At 48.0% G+C, this 19,137-nt stretch overlaps 1 protein-coding gene and 1 long non-coding RNA gene across 2 annotated transcripts in view; both read right to left on the bottom strand.

Moving 5' to 3' along the window:
- Positions 1-4,191: 4,191 nt before the first annotated feature.
- Positions 4,192-5,623, bottom strand: LOC115524244. The gene is made up of 3 exons (XR_003971988.1): positions 5,501-5,623; positions 4,931-5,122; positions 4,192-4,324 (listed from the first exon to the last, which is right to left on the bottom strand). It is a non-coding gene; the product is annotated as an uncharacterized LOC115524244 (long non-coding RNA).
- A 6,236-nt stretch (positions 5,624-11,859) lies between these two features.
- IGSF5 (immunoglobulin superfamily member 5) overlaps positions 11,860-19,137 on the bottom strand; it is a 52,620-nt gene continuing 45,342 nt past the window's right edge. The window contains exon 10 of the mRNA XM_030330034.1: positions 11,860-12,663. Coding sequence (XP_030185894.1) covers positions 12,568-12,663 — 96 coding nt within the window. The 3' untranslated portion in view covers positions 11,860-12,567. The remainder of the gene's footprint in view (positions 12,664-19,137) is intronic.

The raw sequence follows: 19,137 nt of genomic DNA, 5'->3' as shown, positions 1-19,137 counted from the left end.
CTCACACAAATTGGCTGTCCTGGTTCTCCCACCCTTGAACTTGGAATAGAACTACACCCCCCAGCTCCCTGTGTCTTCACTTGCCCATGACAGGTTCTTGGACTCCTCCATAATCGTGTTGAACCAGTTGCTTATAGTTAAATATATATACCAGTATATCCTATATACATTACACTATGACACAATAATATTTTCTATATTAGAGGTGGGTTCTGTTTCTCTGGAAAACCCAGACTGATAGATATGGTAACAGCCGTTACCTGACAAGGCCAGAATTTTTGAGGAAAGAGGAAGGAAATGGTGGGGAGAAGGCCATTCGCGGCAGAAGAAAGGATGCCAACCCCGTCCTGGCCCTGGCTCCAGGGGGAATTGGAGAAGAAACAGCCAACACTCAAGAGGACTACAGTGTCCTTAGGGGAGACTACAGTGTCCCCCCCTCCTTGGGGGAGTGTCCTTCCCATTCTGAGAAAGAAGGAAACTTTCTGAGAAGAGCTTGAAGGTCCAGGAGACTTTGCTGGTGACAGACCAGACTGCAGAGGACATGGTGGAACGTTCTGAGGGCTGGCAGACCAAGTCCTCTCAAGAGATATAGAGAACCTTACGGGACACCAAGTCAGGATGGGAAAAGTCACCAAAAACCTGTTCTGGTGGAGACTGAGCCAAAGAGAGATGTACGTACAGACTGACGAGATTATTTCTGATAATCTTTCAGGAGAAAGTAGGTAAACAGCTCTCATTTCATCCTCGGGAAGGAAGGCTGGGGAGGGAGGTCTTGCCAGGGCTGCTGTGTCCTGTGCACCCCTCCCCCTTAAATGCTGCAGTGAGACTTGTGCTGAGACGGACAGGCATCCCCTGCAGAAATTGCTGACTGTGCACTCGGCCAGGACGAGGGCCTCCTACCAGGAGGCCTGTTTCCATGCAAACTCAGCTCAAGTCACCAGCACCAGCTTCTACCACCAAGAGAATGAGGGATGAGACCCAGCACTTTGGTCACATAATGGAAGATGATTCACGGTCAAAGCTCTCCAAAGAGAATCTGGCCATTCTAAAAGTCTCCCTCAGAAGGGACGCCTGGGTGGCTCAGTCCGTTAAGCGTCCAACTTCAGCTCAGGTCATGATCTCACGGTCAGTGGGTTCGAGCCCTGCATCGGGCTCTGTGCTGATGGCTCAGAGCCTGGAGCTGCTTCAGATTCTGTGTCTCCTTCTCTCTCTGCCCCTCCCCTGCTCACGCTCTGGCTCTCTCTCTCAAAAATAAATAAACATTAGAAAGAAATCTCCCTCGGAATGTCCTCAGTAACCCATCACGCATGGAATATGGAAGACCCAGCCAAGAATACGTCCTTCCTAGTGTTTCCTTCCCCACTCTGGGTTCTACCCTGCTTCTCACGGACACCTGTTCCTCACAGGACCACTGTCTGCTGCTTCAGCTTCTCTTGGGCTATCCTCTGACCCCTGGTAGTGTTTCTTCCTCTTTTGGTGATTTCTCTATCCTTCGCTCCCTTCCTCCCTCACACAGTAAATCCACCACTCACTGTTGCCTTCCCCCCCTTCCCTGGACTTACGCACGTCACATACCACGTCTTTATTCATTCCTCCAACATTACTAAGAGCCTGCCTTCCAACAACAACTCTTTCACGTTGCCCAAAATGTGTGCTCTTCTCCAGAAAACGGGCTCGGTGTACCGTTGGCCATAGCTCCATCTCTGAGTCGTCTCTGGGGCCCCAGGCTAGCCATGGATGCTCTCTTATCACTATCTCTTCCTAAACGTAAGCATCCTTGAACTCCATTTCTCCAAAAGAACTCATTACTGCAGGAAAACAGCAGCAAAATCTCGCAGCCACCCTTCCCTACACATGAGCACTAATAGTCACACTCACGACCTTGCCACTTGGTAATCAGGCTAATCACTTGCTTTCTTAAACGTTCATTTAACAGTTCACAGTTGACCTGACATTATTTAGTCTCTCCCCTCAGTGACGTTTTCTATATTTTAAGCTTTTAAGAAGGCACACATCACAGCTTTATATCACACAGTGTCATAGGCGGATAGATGTTAGCATTTTTATCTTGACGATGAAATAGAAAGTCAAGGGTATGTTGGTCCTGTCCTAAAACATGGCCAGCTGTAGGCCAGTGCCCTCCACCCCTGCTGGCCATTGGTCTTTGAAGGGTTAGAGTTGTGCGTTTTCCAGAAAACAGACCTAAAATTTGCATTTTGCAGGTTGAAATCACACCGCCTTTGTTTGCCCTGAAAGACACCTGAGTCTAAAGCACATCACCCTGGTAAATTTTTGAATGTGGTTAGCCCTATGGGTCTTCAGGAGAACTACTCATCTCGATTACAATGGAAGAAAGGTCTCGTCAATACCCCAGGCTTCTTCCTTAATTTGTTTCCTTATAATCATCATGATCTAAGCACAGCTGCAACTCACTCAGCAATTTGCCAAGAAAGCAGGACTTAAATTATTCAAGTCTCGGTGCCAGGAACTTGAGTCCCCCCCCTCTACTCTTTCCTGATCTTCACTTGTTTGGTTATGGAGTCAGACAGGAAAAAGAAAGGGGAGAGGAAGCTGCTGAGGCCAATGCCCCCGGGGACCGGAATCCCGTCCCTCAGACACACTGTCACGGGTGTGGTAAAGAGTGCCCTGTGCACTCAGACTCACCCCACGCTTTGCAGGACCCCATCTCAGGCAGCCCCCTAACCCTCCCCTGTTTGCACTCCAGAGCCTTCTCTGGTGGTTGGAAGGGAGGGAGGGGGGTGTTAATGTCCCCACTCAGTGAGAAGGAGCAGGAATAAGCCTGCTGTCCTTGCAGGAGGACCCCCCCCATCCCCTGAGCCCTCAGTGTCACAGTCGCCAACTTTACTGGCTTTGTGCACATTGGGGATAACGTCCATACCCGCTGTCTTCCTCCTTCCCAGCCTCAGTCTCCCTACTCCCTAACTCCTGCTTCCTGGAATCACCTTCTTCAGAGTTGAACTAGAATTCTGTGCCTGCAAGTCAGGATATTGGGCAAGGAGGTAACTGGATATGAGCCAATTTTAACATTAAGTGACAATTTGGGACCCTCTGAAAATGTCCCTACTCCCTTCGAAAGTCCTGACCTGTACGTTGGCTGCAGTGTAGCCAGTCTTTGAAGAAATGTAAAGTACACAGACCGGAGAAGCAGAGAAGCTGTATCTCTCTTTCAGATGATGTAGCTCACGTGAGAACCCACGGCAGGTCCCCAGGGTACCATCGTGAGCATAGTCAGCCTTAGAACAGCACTTTGATGAAACCAATGACTCGAAAATTCTGTGTGGGCGGCAGTATCATTCTTTGCATCCTAAGGAACCTTGGAAAATCAATAAACGTTGATTGGCTGACTCTAGCTTCCATTGAAGACAGAAAAATAAAGGTTCTGAAGCAAATTTGGCCCTCCATCCACATGCTACTCCCATGGTCCCAGAGAAGCTATACCCCAGGGGGAACCAAGGGTTTGCCTTCGAAGTCAGATCATCCAACGATGGTCAAGCTCTCTGTGGCTATTCGTTTTTAATTTTTACATAACTCCCACTCACAGTATTTGCCGACTCACATGACAGAAAAGTATTTCATTGAAGTTTTCCTCTCTGTTTTCTTTTTTTTTTTTTTTTTTTTTTTAGCATTTATTTATTTTTGAGACAGAGAGAGACAGAGCATGAACGGGGAGGGTCAGAGAGAGAGGGAGACACAGAATCCGAAACAGGCTCCAGGCTCTGAGCTGTCAGCACAGAGCCCGACACGGGGCTCGAACCCACAGACCGCGAGATCGTGACCTGAGCCGAAGTCAGACGCTTAACCGACTGAGCCACCCAGGCGCCCCTCCTCTCTGTTTTCTAAACCAACACAAATCATGTTAAAGCAACAAGTATTCAAATAACATTCCTTGAGGCTCCCGGGCGGTTCAGTCAGTTAAGCACTCGGCTTCAGCTCAGGTCATGATCTCATGGTTTGTGAGTTTGAGCCCCACCTCGGGCTCTGTGCTGATAGCTCAGAGCCTGGAACCTGCTTCAGATTCTGTGTCTCCCTCTCTCTCTGCCCCTCCCCTGCCCACGCTCTCTCTCTCTGTCTCTCTCTCAAACATTAAAAAAAAAGAAGAAACAAACAACACTCCTTGTGTATTACAATACACAAAAATATACTTTGGGAAAATGTCTATATTAAAATATTCATAAGGGCTTAGGGATGAATTTCTATAACTCCAGGGGTCTTTTGGTTTGGGGAATTTGGGGCTTTACTGGGTTTTGGTTTTGTTTTGGTCATTTGGTCATATGTATGTTTCCTGGTACATGAAAAGGTTGATCTAAAAAAGAGAAAGAAATTTTGGAATTAGAGGACTGCTTTGTTATTGATAAGCTTAGAGATACAAAATTCAAGACTTTTAATTATGGGATATCAGTGATGGAATCTGCCTATATTTGCATAAATTATTTACATGAGAGAGTGCATTTGAATATCTTAATATCTTTGAATATCTGCTTCGGATTCTGTGTCTTCCCCTCTCTCTGCCCCTCCCCTGCTCACATTCTGTCTCTCTCTCAAAAATAAATAAAATGGATTTTGGTGATTTATTTTTCCGGGAAGCTGTTGATAAGACAGCAAATGCAGTGGTCAATGGAACTCCATAGGAGGACACGTGAGACAGTCACATCCCTGCCTCCACGCTTAGAATTACCAGGAATGCAAGGGCACCCGGGTGGCTCAGTCAGTTGGGCGTCCGACTTTGACTCAGGTCATGATCTCACAGCCTATGAGTTCGAGCCCCCATGTCGGGCTCTGTGCTGACAGCTCGGAGCCTGGAGCCCGCTTCAGATTCTGTGTCTCCTCCTCTCTCTGCCCCTCCCCTGCTCATGCTCTGTCTCTCAGTAATAAATAAACGTTAAAAAAAAATTTTTTTTTAAAGAATTACCAGGAATGCAGCAGCTGTAACTCTCCAGCGACTCATGTGTCTCATGACAGCAACTCAGATACTCCAAACGGTGGTGCTGTTGCCGACGCCATTTTCCAAAATGGCAAATCATCCTCTGTGAAGCTTCCCATAGAATCCACTGCCATCTGCCCTCAATTTCCATGGCAATTGCGTTCATGGAAAACCCGGTACCTTAGATGCACGACAAACATATTTTATGTTTTTATTTATTGTGGGATATTTAGTGGAAAGTAAGCTCATATACACAGATCTATCACCATCTAGCATTTGAAAGGTTTTGCAGGCTTCTCCAAAGGAAACCTACCCTCAGCTGCCTGCCACCTGTCAATCATCAAGAATTTCAAGCACCCACCCACACTCCCAGCTTCACCAATGGGATGAGGCTCATGTGAGTCAAGTGACATGACCAAGGTCACACAGGCAGCAAGCTCTGTTGCCTCTTTCCAGCTCTTTCCCCTGTATCATGTTTCTGGGGGCCTCCAGACCTCCAAAAAGGCAAATCCAACTCTAAATGACCCCTGGCCAAAAAAAAAAAATCATGGCGATTACCTTACTGGTGGGTCTTTCTGCAGCAGGTGGGTGCCATGCCCCTTGACTTGTGACACCAGGTGAGCCAATGAGTGGAAATTGGCCACTAAGGTGCGTGAGTCCACGGACCTTGACAGCCTAGAGATTCTGAAAGCAATGTAAACAAAGTCAATTTTCATGTCCCCTCTCTGCTTTTGGAATACATCATTCATTCTGCAAGTATTTATTGACCACATGGAATGTGCTGGTTGACGGAAGTGGTGCCCAGGCCACGAGGGGAACAGGGCAGACACGGAGCTGCCCACCTCCACAGAATTTAATGGGAAAGTAGACGTTCGGTAACTCGTTAATCATACAAACAATTACGTCATTAGGTAGCACAACGAAGTCTAAGGTGATGTGCAAACATAGTCGAGGCATGAACCCAATAGGCGGTAGGTTTGTTAGAGTTCCATCAAGGAAGCAAAATGCCCCACGTGACATAGAGTAAAGGATTCATTATAGGGACTCGACTTCACACCATCATAAGACATGCTGGGGAAGTAAATGCCCAGAGGGGAAGGTGAGAGGATCATGAGAGCCACCAGGCAGGGACTGTGAAGAGAAGCCAACGAGAAGTCCATAGCCAACTCCTGCCTCTGCATCCAGGATAGGCCTGTAGTCATCACCATCAGCAAGAAGAGTTGGGACAGCAGAGACACAAACTTGGACCTGGGAAGAAAAACTAGGACCCTGTCTTTCTCCCAGCTCTCCTAACCCCCATGACACAGGTGCCGTGGGGTGGGGAAACCAGCTCCCTACCCCTCAGACTGCACATGCCCCATGCTCAGGACCCAGAGGGGCAGAAGGAGGTCATGGGGATGGGGGTGCCCGAGGGGCTGCAGTTCCAGAGAGTCAGCAAATCAGCCTCAGCACGTGTGAGCTTCAAGGGCATCTGGGGCATCACCCTTCTGAATGTGTGGCCACTGGGCCTTCACACCCACCTCCCAGATGTTGGGCACATTTCTCTGTGGCCAGCCCTCACCCAGAAGCATAGTGGGAAGAGTAGCTAGTTGACACAGTGGCTCCACCAAGGAAAATCCAAAGGATCAGCTGCAGTTGGACAAAGTGAAGAGGGAGGAAGTGAATGTTCCAAGCACGTGCAAAGGCCCTGGTGTGGGCAGCACCACAGACCCCTGTGGAATTTCCTGCACTCGGGCATGATTTGGAGAGAGTGGTACATGGCCAGGGAGAGCTGGGGGTAGAGCCAGTCAGGCCTCATAGGCCATGGTGGGGTTTTAGATTTTATCCCAAGAGTGGTGGAGATCCAGGAGAAGTTGTGACCCAGAACAGAGAGTAGACAGAGAACCAGCTTGGGAATCAGAAAGACCTAGGGTCAGAGTCGCTGTGAACCGTATTATGTGACCTCACTTTGCTTGTCGGTACAATGGAGACAAAAGAACACGGCCGGATTAAGTAAGGGTTGAGCGAACCAACCCATGAAAGTGCCTGTGTGCGCGAGACCACGCTTTCTGCAAAGGGCGACATTATAGTTACTTCAGGCTACACGGGCCACACGGCTCCGTCCCCCTCAACTCTGCTTCTGTTGCCTACAAGTAGCCATAGACCATACGTAAACTTTGGCTGCATTCCAATAAAACTGTCCTTGTAGACACTGAAATTTATATTCCCTATAATTTGCACATTCAGTGAAATATTCTTCTTTTGATTTTTTTCAACCACTTAAAAATGGAAAAACCATTCTTAGTTTGTGGGCCACATAAATAAAAGCAGCAGACTGAACTCGACTCATGGGCTACAGTCTGCTGACTCCTGTGGCTGGCACAAAACAAATGTTTCTCCCCCTTCCTTGCTCCTTACACACACACACACACACACACACACACACACACACACACATGCACATACATGCCACACACAAATACAGCACACACACATGCACAGGCAAGCACACACATGCACATACACACACACACACACACGCACACATGCACACCACACAACTGGGAAGAGGCAGAAGGTACGGGCACATTCTTGTGTCACCTCCTACTGCCAAGGTCCGAGCCTTCTGGCTAACTACATTTCACTTGATCTCATCCCATTTGCACTTTTTAAGGAAAAAATCTAGATCGACTATAATGCTTAAAATTAGTTTCTGATTTAGACAGTAATTTGCTATTATTTGAACTACCTCAGAGGTTATTAGCCATGAAATTGAAGCACGAGATTAGCAACTGTTCTCAAATTCAGTTACCCTATAAAATATCATGCATTCTTAAGGGTTCTGAGCAGAAATATATCAATACATTGTGCACTGTGTTTCCCCCATACTTTACTGGGATCATTCATTTTCTGCTTTGTCAACCCACTGTGATTACATGCTGGTCATGAACCTCTCTGTCTGAAGCCACTAGGCTGAATGGTAATCCTCACGAACCTTCCTGCGGGTGTGTGCGCTCCAAATCCCACTGTATGCTTAGAAAGAACACGTCTCATGCAACAAAGGAGGGGAGACAAATGTGGGGTTGCTTTCTGTTCAGGACCCCGCCCACTGCCTCCAAGACTGCATTTCATCCAGGTCCAGGGAGAGGAGGAAGGCCTGCTTGGGAAATGTTGGAAAGTGAGACTCACCCGAAGCCACAGCCCGAGGCGTGATTTACAGGCTGAACTAGGTAAGAATTAAATATTTACCATCTCCCCCGGTGCAGCGGGGACAGGGCTGCCTGCACGCACTCAGATGGGAACAGCTTCAGTCCGACAGCTGGGCCGTGTCAGGTGAGGACGGGGCAAGTGTGTGTGTGTGTGTGTGTGTGTGTGTGTGTGTGAGAGAGAGAGAGAGAGAGAGAGGGAGCATCTCTACAGAGATAAGTGCCACAAGGGACTTCAGGGACCACCATCCCATCTCTTTGTTCTACTGAGGTGTCACCGAAGCCGTGACCTACTCAAGTTCAGTGCAGCGAAATTCCTTTTCCCCAAATGGTGTCCTCTTTCGGTATAAAGGGATGCATCCTTAAGAATGGAAAAAGTGGAATGCTACCAGGCCAAACGTCTTTCCCCGTGACTTTGCAAACATTCTCCATTCCTTGATTTCTGTTTCCTAAATGTTGCCAGATCCTCCTTGCTGGGTATCTTCTGCCTGCCTGCCCTCCATATCCATTTTCTGCCTTTCTGCATCCTGGACGGATGACATGGGTGGGCCCCACGGACCTCTGGCTCTGGTCGGGCTTGGTCAAGGGGAGGCATGAGCAAGAGAGTGAGGGAGTCTTGTCACCTCACTTCCCACTGCCAGGCTTCCAGGGCTTGGCAGCGACTGTTGGGAGCTCTCTCCATTCAAGTCTAACCCTTTGGACGATAACAGGTGCTCGGGCCCTCGGGTCCTGGCCCAGGCTGGCTAGACCCCCTGTCCGTCCCATTCTCCCCCACTCCCCCTGCCCTTCCTTACTGTCTCGCCTCTCCTCTACCTCCCTCATCTCTGCTCCGAGTTCCCAGGTGCTCCCCAGGGAGGACTATGCACCCTCTTTACGCAGGATGGAGTACTCTTCCCCAACAGTATCATAAGCACTGACGTGGCAGGGATAGGTTGTTGACACAGAATCTCCTATATGATTGGCAGCATCCATTCACCCTTTTGGTGATCAAACTCCCAGGATCTGGCAAGGCAACTTGAACATCTCTCACAGTTTCCAAGGTCAGGGTCACACAGAGCAAAGGAAGTGCTTCTATTCAAGTCTCTAATTACCTTTGATGTGTTGACATTACCACTTATACCCTACTCTTAAGCAAACTGTGTAAGGTCCTCGAGTTCAGGGGGCTGGCTTGGAATCTGACAGAGGAACCATGGTCAAAGACCCCTGGAAGGATGGACAGGTGTGGTTTCCCCAGCCAGGATTTTATGGCACACGCCTTTGAGAGGTATTTGTTTAAGTAAACCTGCAGCCTCATGGCCATTCATTAGCAGTAGCCATGTCTGTCTTTCTGAGGAACACTCTTGGCCGTGACATTTAGCCATGATTGACCCCTCTCACCGCATCCCCCTGGGCATGCTTCAGCTCTCTGCGTTGCAGAAGTAAGAGATGAATTTACCACATCAGCAAAATACCATTTTCAGTTGAGAGCCGCCTTGGGGTTTACAGGTTCCTAAATAGAAACTAGCAAGCACACAGACATAACACTGACAGAAGACACCAATTGAGTGTTTGTGTAAAAGAGCCCATCCTGGACACATCAAGGTCATTTCCAAATAGCTAGCTCTAGGTCAGGACTATCCTATAGGATTTTCTGCAGCAGTGAAAAACTTCCACCTGCACTGTCCCATACAGTAGCCACTAGCCACGTGTGGCTATTGAACACTTGACATGTGGCTGGTGGGACTTAGAGAATGGATCTTCTATTTTATTTAATTCCAAATAACCTAAATGTGCATAGCCACTTGTGCTATGGTATTGGGCAGGACAGCTATAGACAGTTCTGTTCAAATAACTTATTCACCTCCTGTGCAATAAAAACTGGCTGGGGGTCCCTTTGAGGAACCTTACTTCTGGAATAAGCTACAGTAAGGAAATAGCTCATTAGTGACACAGAGGAAACTTCCCGAGGGACTGATAAATATTTTGAGGCAACAGGCACCAACGAAGTTGAAGCAGTTTCCATGAAAATCACTTGGCATTGCTCTCCAGAGTTCAGAACTTAAAGTTCAATTATATTTCCCATGCAACTCCCACTGATTCCTAAAACAACCACCAAAATGGAATTCTTATAGCAGGCAGATGGCAAATATTCATTACACTTCAATATATTGTCTTTCTCAATATTGCCCTGTTTGATCTCAATATTTACTCAATGCCTACAAGAACGCTAGCGCCTGTAAAGGTTACAAAAGGCATAAATGACATGACATTTGCCTTGTCTCAGGATCTGGGTTCTGTGAAGGTTTCGGGAGAGCAAACCATGAAGTAAAGAATACAGAGTTCACTCACTGAACAGCTCTGTCCAAAAGGTCTTCTGAAACTCTTGTCTTTCCCCTTGACTTGTACCCACTCAAGGATGATGATGGACGACAGAAACACACTGGCAGAGAGTTAAGAAGTTATAATGAATAAGAGTCTCATTTTGAAGCAGGTGAATTAGCAACTTTTTTCATAAAAAATTATCTTGGGAAAGTGATCTAGCAATCGTCATGGGTTTTTGAAATTTTGCATTTTAGCTCTACTTCGAAGAGAAAGAGGCGGCCAATTCCCTCACTTTAGGGACACAGTGCTAGAAGAGATGGCATTTTCTTCAGGATCCGCTAGGCAGTGGTGATACTCAAAATATTGGACAACCAGTAAGGCATGAACAGCAGCCAATCAGAGCAGATACTGTATGAGTGCCAGTGAATCGGACATCTGCACCAGCAGATAGCTCTGGAATTAGTTGTTGATTCACATGAAAGCCTTCAGGGTAGAGGCTGAGTGTGATTTCAGATCACAAAAATATTTTATAAGTCATGGTGGTATATAGGTTTGTCCACCATTGATTGGATTAGCAGGCAGCAGTGTTAAGTGATAAGAAACGTCATCACGATAAATGTACATTGTTTACTTAGTAACTCCAAGGAATCACTAAAATCTTAACCCATTTTAAAAGTCAAATTCCACTTTAGCAAGTCCATGATTGGGCATGTCGTTAATTACTGAGCAGTTGCTAATTACTAACCATCACAGAAATTTGTACCAACTGGTGCAGGACTCAGCCACCTGTCCTGTCTCCGGGGTAAATATGAAGAGATGGGTAGGCAGTGAAATGCACTGACAATATCTACACGAAAAAGCAATATTTGGAAAAGACAAATTTTTTCTTAATAACAACATTCATATTAACTGCTTTTTTTCAAGTAGGCTTTATGCCCAGTGCAGAGCCCAACATGGGGCTTGAACTCACGACCCTGAGATCCAGACCTGAGTTGAGATCAAGAGTCGGACACTTAACCGACTGAGCCACCTGGGAGCCCCTCGTATTAACTTTTATGGGGCAAATGTACAGTAGTCAAAGACTAACATGAAAATGTGATTTTTTAAATTTTTTAATGTTTATTTATTTTTGAGAGAGACGGAGACAGTGCGAGTGGGTTAGGGGCAGAGAGAGAGGGAGACACAGAATCCAAAGCAGGCTCCAGGCTCTGAGCTGTCAGCACAGAGCCCAACACGGGGCTCAAACTCACAAGCTGTGAGATCATGACCTGAGCCAAAGTCGAATGCTCAACCGACTGAGCCACCCAGGCGCCCTTTGATTTTTTTTTTTTTCCAGACATCTCATGTTGCTTTTTAGAAATGTTTGATTCCTAAACATCATGATTCCTTAAACTACCACCTGAATAGTAAGGAATTAAGAGAGGCAATACATGTTTTTTGGTGTTTTCTCTTTTATTTATTAAAGAATACATTACCCATTTCCAGTGTTTTCATGGCATTTGTGGTATGTAAGTTACATCCCCCACAAAGCAAAATCCACATCTAACTCATTGGAGAGGAAGCCTGATAAGGAGCAGACAAAAGTGACTGTCTTCATGGAAATATCCACAATGTGTACGTCGGCTTTGAACTTAATCTTTTCTTAACCTATGAGTTCTGATTTCCCAGGCAATCTTAGATTTCTGATTGATCCTAATATGTATGCTCTTTTTTTTCACAAACAATATACAATAATGTCCCACATATTAAACATACATAAATATTGTCTTCATATGATTACAATAACAAAAATATTTTAAAAGTCATGGTATGATATAGGCTTATCTGCCACTTATTAGAGAGCAAGAAGGAGTGTCCGGTGACAAGTAAATCACCACGATGGACTCGTAGCTTTTACTCAGCAACTTGGTGGAATTCACTAAAATCGTGAAACGTTTTGAAAACCAAATTCTATGCTGGAAGGTGGGGAAACGGACCCCTTCTTTCACGATAAAGTGTCCATTCCGATTACTCCAGCATCACTGCTTCCCGGTAACACTGGCGAAGCGGGAGCCCAGCCTTGGGACAGAGAGGAAGGACAACGCGGGCGTGATGCATGTTATCAGCCATGTGCAGAATGGAACCCGAGGGACGTCTTCGCTAGACCAAAGTTACGTTCCTCACGGTCCTAGGACTGGCCACGGGAAAGGAAACCTGCGGGCGACCTGCTGGACCCCACCACCGGCGGTCAGGTCCCTGGTGACAAGAGAAGAGGGTGGATTTAATCAGTGGAGATGGATGGAAAAGGCACACTTGAGAAGAAACCTCCACTCATCAGATAAGAAGAAACGAGGACCCAGAGAGGAAGCAAAAATGTTAACGCACATCCTTCCTTTATGTCAGTATTTCCACGCACGCCCGAAGTTTCCGAGCTCAGGGCCACATGAGCAACGCAGGTCAAAGAATCCAATATTCATTTGTACGGAGGCAAAGTACCACAAAGATGTGCTGTTCTGGTTTGTTTTCTTTTCTTTTTTTTCAATCTTCCTACAGAAATTCTAACTTCCATATGAAAATATAAAATATTGCTAACCTTCGGGGGGGTACCCAGGTGGCTCAGTCTGTTGAGCATCCAACTCTTGATTTCAGCTCAGGTCATGATCCCAGGGTTGCAGGATCGAGCCCCACATCAGGCTCCACACAGAGCATGGAGCCTGCTTGGGATTCTCTCTCTCTCTGCCCCTCCTCCTTTCATGCTCTCTCTCAAAATAAAGACATTTAGATAGATAGATAGATAGATAGATAGATAGATAGATAGATAGATTTCTAACCTTCTTTAATAACACACATTCCTTCTACAGGAGAGGGGCACAGATCGTTCGTCTGTCTCCTCGGGCAGCCAGGCTGCTGCCTCCTGCGAGAAATGCCATCTTTGCTGTTCTGTTCTCATTCGGAAGTGTGATCCCCGGCAAACCACACACTCTTCCAGAGGGACCAGTGCCTGCCTGACTATACTGCCCTACTAAAAAACACACAATATGTTTTCCTGCCAGTCCTGAGAGTGCCATCTCAGGTTCCAGGGTACCGCGGCCACACTGCACATCCTAAATAATGCAACCGGGCACCATGCATTATTGACATTGCAACGGAATGTGAGTAAGTCTGCAGGATAGAATCACTCAGGCTCGTGGTCTGAACTTGGTGACTCCTGGTCATGCAGGGAAAACAGGAGGCTGACGGAGCCACCTCAGCAACATGCTCTAGGAAGTGGGTTTCTGCAGTAAATATGCCCGACATTTTTGCAGTTGTTATTTGCCTTTTGTTTTCACGACTGGGCTGCACTAACGCCTGGCTGTTTTCTAAATTTATCAAGAGTTTGTTTCTGTTGATCTCAGGAGGGTGGTGATTCGCGGGGAAGAGTCGATCCACATTTCAAGTTGTTCAAGCGTTCACCCTTCAAAACTGACAGACTCCGGAGAGAAAGGGACAGAGTTGCCCAAAATAAACAGAAAAATTGACTGACAGTGAGTGGAGGCCCGGAAAGAGGAGAGGAAAAGGAGGCCTCTTGGTTTTAACTATTGATCAAGATGCAAAACATTTGCAAACCCCATGACATCATATTAAAAAAAAAATGGTGTTTGCCCTTCCCACTGGCTGTAATTGTCAGTAAGAATTTCTCATTTTATTTTTATTTATTTTTAATTTTTTAAATATTTATTTATTTTTCTGTGAGAGAGAGACACAGATCATGAGCCGGGAAGGGGCAGAGAGAGAGAAGGAGACACAGAATCCCAACAAAGCAGGCTCTGGGCTCCGAGCTGTCAGCACAGAGCCCGACGTGCGGCTCAAACCCACAAGCTGCGAGATCATGACATGAGCCGATGTTGGAAGCCCAGTGGACTGAGCCACCCAGGCGCCCCTCTAGTTTTATTTATTAGTTTTGTCCTAACGTGTCTCATGGGCAGTTATACCTAAGTTTATTGTACTTCACCAACATCAACTCCTTTCTAGAATATAAAGTCAGTATTATGTATCCTAACCGTAAATCCAGCCTGGATAGGAATCATCAGGGGAAAGAAGTGTCACGTTTTGGTGTCTGTAACTTCTGAAAATCACTCTCTTGTTTTCCTTTCTGACCTTTCCTACAATTTAATACATGCTCTTGGGGTCTCTGCAGCCTAAAATCCTGTTTTTTCTTTCATCCAGAGTGAATGCAGTATGCCTTCGGACCCACTTAAAACATAAGAGGTTTAAAAAAGCTTTCCCCTGGGGTGCCTGGGTGGCTCAGTCGGTTAAGCGTCCCACTCAGGTCATGATCTCATGGTTTGTGAGATCAAGCCCCACATCGGGGTCTGTGCCGACAGCAAGCAGCCTGCCTGGGATTCTTTCTCTCCATCTCTCTCTGCCCCTCCCCTGCTCACATGCTCACTTGCTCATGCTCTCTCTCTCAAAATGAATAAACATTAAGAAATAAGTTTACCCCAACTACAGTGCAGCCTAGATTGCAAAGTATCTCGGTATCCAGACCCTTCCGTCTAACGCTCCTCGCAGCACTGCCTAGCCACCTACTTGGTAGCACACTCGTGAAGTAGAAGTCATTCCCAGTGCACAGGTGTAAGAAAAACCCCAGCACTCAGCAGTGACTTGCCCTTAGAAACAGGCTGTACACGTCTTCCGTTTTCATGTGGGGCCACTAAAATACTGTCGTCAAAGCAGATCGCCTGGAGAACATGGTAAAAACACCCATTCTTTGGCCCCATCTCCCAGAGGTTCTGATCCAGAAAGGCTGGAAGAAGCTCAGGACTTTGCATTTTAACAAATACCCGAAGAGCTTCCGGTATACCGCTCCACTGAGAGCCACTGCTGAGCCGGCAAGGTACCAAGACACAGGAACTTACAGGTGCTGGCTGTGCCTCCAGGCTCAGCAAGCATTCCTTGGGATCCTGGATCCTGGAAACACATCCTCCCTTTCTGCCAGTTGCTGGTAGGAACAAGGACTGCCCCCATCTCTCAGCCTCTGGTGAAGAGTCCCGTGTTCAGGGCAGACCTTAGCAGGGCAGTGGGCTGACAGGTGGGGATGAGGCAGAGAGGGAGCCCCAGAAGAGCCAGCAGGTACCTTTTCCTGTGATTACAGCCCAGGGTCACCAATGGACCTGACTCATGCCAGCCTGTCCCTGAGCAGAGCCCTCACCCCTCCGAAGCTTTCTCGGGGCTGTCAGCACCGAAAGCATCTGGACACGATGAGAGATCCTAAAAAAGAGGTTCCCCATGACGTCTCAGGTTGATCTTCCCCAAGGCAGTGTGGGCCTCCTGTGTTTTGGACCTCAATCAGAAGGTATCGATGGGGCAAGAGTTATGGGGGCTGGTGCAGCCGCAAACGCCCCTCGCAAGTATTAAAACTCCAATTTCCTGCTCTAGTAACTGTTGGGCATAGAATGTAATTAAAATCATGCCTGTGCTGCACGACAAAGACGTGGCACGTGGAGGTTCACCACAACCTGGAGATCAGACACAGACGTGGACTCTGGGTGGAGCCGGAAGTTGCGGTCTTGAAGGCGAGGAGAAGAGTGGCCCAAAGACGCTGCCTGCTCCTTGGGACACTTCTCTGGTCCCTGAGCCAGTGTGGGCACATGCAGGGCTCGGGGGCTGGACCCTCCTCTACTTGTAGGAGATCCACATGACTCCAACAAGAGCACAGGCGCCCTCCACCCTCGGGAAAGGTCCGGGGTAACTGCTACCCGGTGTACGTAACCTGGGTGTCGTGAATGCCCTGGGACGCTAGCAAATAATCATCACAAAGTAGGCAAGTTGGTCACTGGAAATGTTCCACTGTCTCTCCCAGCAGCCCCTCATTTCCAGCTTGTTATAAGGTAGACAATTGCCTTTAGACTTCACCACCTAGACAACCGCCCTGTCTTGTCCAAAACTCAGACGCACTGAGGCTGCATCCCAAGTCCACTGAGCCAGGAGGTCCACAGGTGAGACCAAGAGTCTGGGCATCCCAAAGGCCACATCAATGATTCCTGAGTGCAGCCCCTGGCCCTTCAGGCTCCCTCCTCCTCAGATTGTGTTTGAACAGGATAATCTTGAAGGAAACCAAAGTGCCCAAGAGCAAAGTGGCAATCTGACATGGACTTATTTACTTTTCTTCAATGAACCCCAAACACAGTATTTTTATGGTGCGTCCTCCTTTATACCTGTCTAACAAATGTCTTGGGGTGATCAGGTTGTGATTATCTGCAAAGGGAGCGCATCTACACACACACACACACTCCCTGTATCACCTTGCTCGTGACAGCATACGGCTAAGCACTGAAGTCATTCTCCACATCAGTGCATAGCTTTTTTTTTTTTTTTTTTTTTTTTTTTTTTTTTCAACATTTATTTATTTTTGGGACAGAGAGAGACAGAGCATGAACGGGGGAGGGACAGAGAGAGAGGGAGACACAGAATCAGAAACAGGCTCCAGGCTCTGAGCCATCAGCCCAGAGCCCGACGCGGGGCTCGAACTCACGGACCGCGAGATCGTGACCTGGCTGAAGTCTGACGCTTAACCGACTGCGCCACCCAGGCGCCCCCAGTGCATAGCTTTTAATGAGCGCCCAGTAACGCTGTGCTAGACTGTGCGTAGGCCTGGGCCACCAGTTAAGATCTGAAAATGCTGAGTTAACATAACACCAGCAGGTTGAGCAGACGAGAGAGCCAGCACGAAGAGAGAACGAGGGCACGTACTCAACGGTTGCTGAGCTGCTGGCAAAACCAAGATCACCCCACTGTGAGACCTATTAATACAAAACAGGAGCCTCGGCTGGTGTTGTGCACACCATGCCTCCATGGATAGGATATGCATCTGCCCCAACGAGCTCCATGCAGAGGAACACCGGGAAGAGATTTTGGGCAGGCTGACTCCCAGCTGGACATGTCTCAGCTGAAGCTACGGGCTTTTGAGGAGCCGAGGCTGGTGCAGATTTTCTGCACAATCACGTAGTCTGTAGCCCACAATCCTAAACTCCAACAAGCCAGCTTTATGGGCAGGAGTCCCACCGGAGCCCATGAGCATGGAAACACCCAACAGTGGCGCAGGTGGCTCTGTCACAGGCTGGAGTCACACTGAGGTCTCTGGAGAAGAGGCCGGGATGAAAGACAAATGAAAGAGCTCTGAGTAGCTCTCAGATGCCTCTCCTGGGCCTTTAGGGGTCACTACAGAACGGAGAGAGCCTATGAGAAAAGAAAGTGCAGATTGCACTGTCGTCTTTCAGTGAGGCCTAATGAGCTCTGACGAAGGTCTTCCTCGGGCTGCACAGCATGAACACGGACGCACGGACCTGGCAGGGCTACAGGCCTGGCCTGGGGAAGTCCTAAAAGGAACCTCTGTGCTGCAAGTCACCTTGACCTGTTTCTAGAAGCAGCGGCGTGGCCTCTTGGCAGCTCTCGAGTGGCCAGTTGACCACGTGCAGGAATATGTCCTCTTTGGGCCGAGGGCCCCTAGGCTCGGCCACTTGCGTCACCGTCTGCCTTCTTCCCTCCCTTCCCAAAGTGCTCATGGAAAGTGTACCCCACGGTACATCTTGCGTCCGGGTTCTGCAAATGGACAACCTGCAGACGGTGCCTGGGCCCGCACCTGCAGAGGCACCCTCTGGTTACTGATCAAAGGGGGACTCTTCAAAACTGGGTTTGCCCTGAAGTTCCCCAACTCTAAACAGAAGAATCCAGCTATTTAAACAGCCTCTCGCCAGCTTCTAGCCCAGGCAAGAACAGCTCATCCTCCTTGTGTTCTGTTGGTTTCTTAAGGACCTTGATGCTCTGGGCCGAGATGCACCTTCCCCTAGAAAACTGACAGACACTTCAAGAAACACAGGTGTGTGTGACAGTCCCCCAGGGCCCAGCACCTCCAGGCCACTGTTCTTTTCCCACCAATAGATTATTTAGCTGATGACACGTTTAAGTAGCAGAAACTTCTCAAGTTTCTCTCCCCGCGTATTTTCAAAACACTTCAAACTCAAGAAGGATCCACTCTAAGCTCTGAAACGTCATTCTCCATTCCTGTATCCAAATGCATCTAGAGTTCTCCCTTGTCCTCATTTCTACTTCAGGGGGGGATCATCTACGTGACTTCTTCTGACTCCCCTCCCCACTTATCCCAATGCCCCCCACCCAACGCCAGACGTAAGCACTTTGGCTTGTCCAGTGGAAAGACACCTGACAGTAAAAGGTAACCACAGAAATAAGGGCTGGAGTAAACGTGTTCTTGAACGACCGTGCTTGGTTCTGGGTGAAGAGAACCCCTCCATCAGCCCATGGCCCCCACTCAGGTCCAGTCTGAGAGGGTTGATAGGCTCCTTCACAGCCTGGTGATTACTCTCTTGGGTCAGCCCCCCCCCCCCCCGCCCGCCTTAGTCAAGAGATGGCCCCTGGAAAGGAAATCTGTTATGTCTCCACAAGCCACCCCACCTGGGGCCAGATTAAATGTATCAGAAGATCTATGTGCCAAAGAGAGCAGATTAGATGGGAAGAAATTTACCTCTCCATTTTCCCGACAATCACCCTAGGGAAATAGCCTGAACTTGTACCAGGAACTCAACTATTTGTCACGTAGGCCCATGTTCTTTCGTGCCACAGACACCCCCCCCCCATATGCCTTCCCACCTGGCTACCACTCTTTTGAGACCATTTAGGTCTCTTAATACATGCATGAGCATCAATCAAACCTCACCTCCCCCCACCCACCCC

The sequence above is a fragment of the Lynx canadensis genome, chromosome C2, assembly GCF_007474595.2.
Source record: "Lynx canadensis isolate LIC74 chromosome C2, mLynCan4.pri.v2, whole genome shotgun sequence".
NCBI lineage: Eukaryota > Metazoa > Chordata > Mammalia > Carnivora > Felidae > Lynx > Lynx canadensis.
Note: the sequence above shows the minus strand (reverse complement) of the source record. Positions and strands in the feature narration are given on the sequence as shown.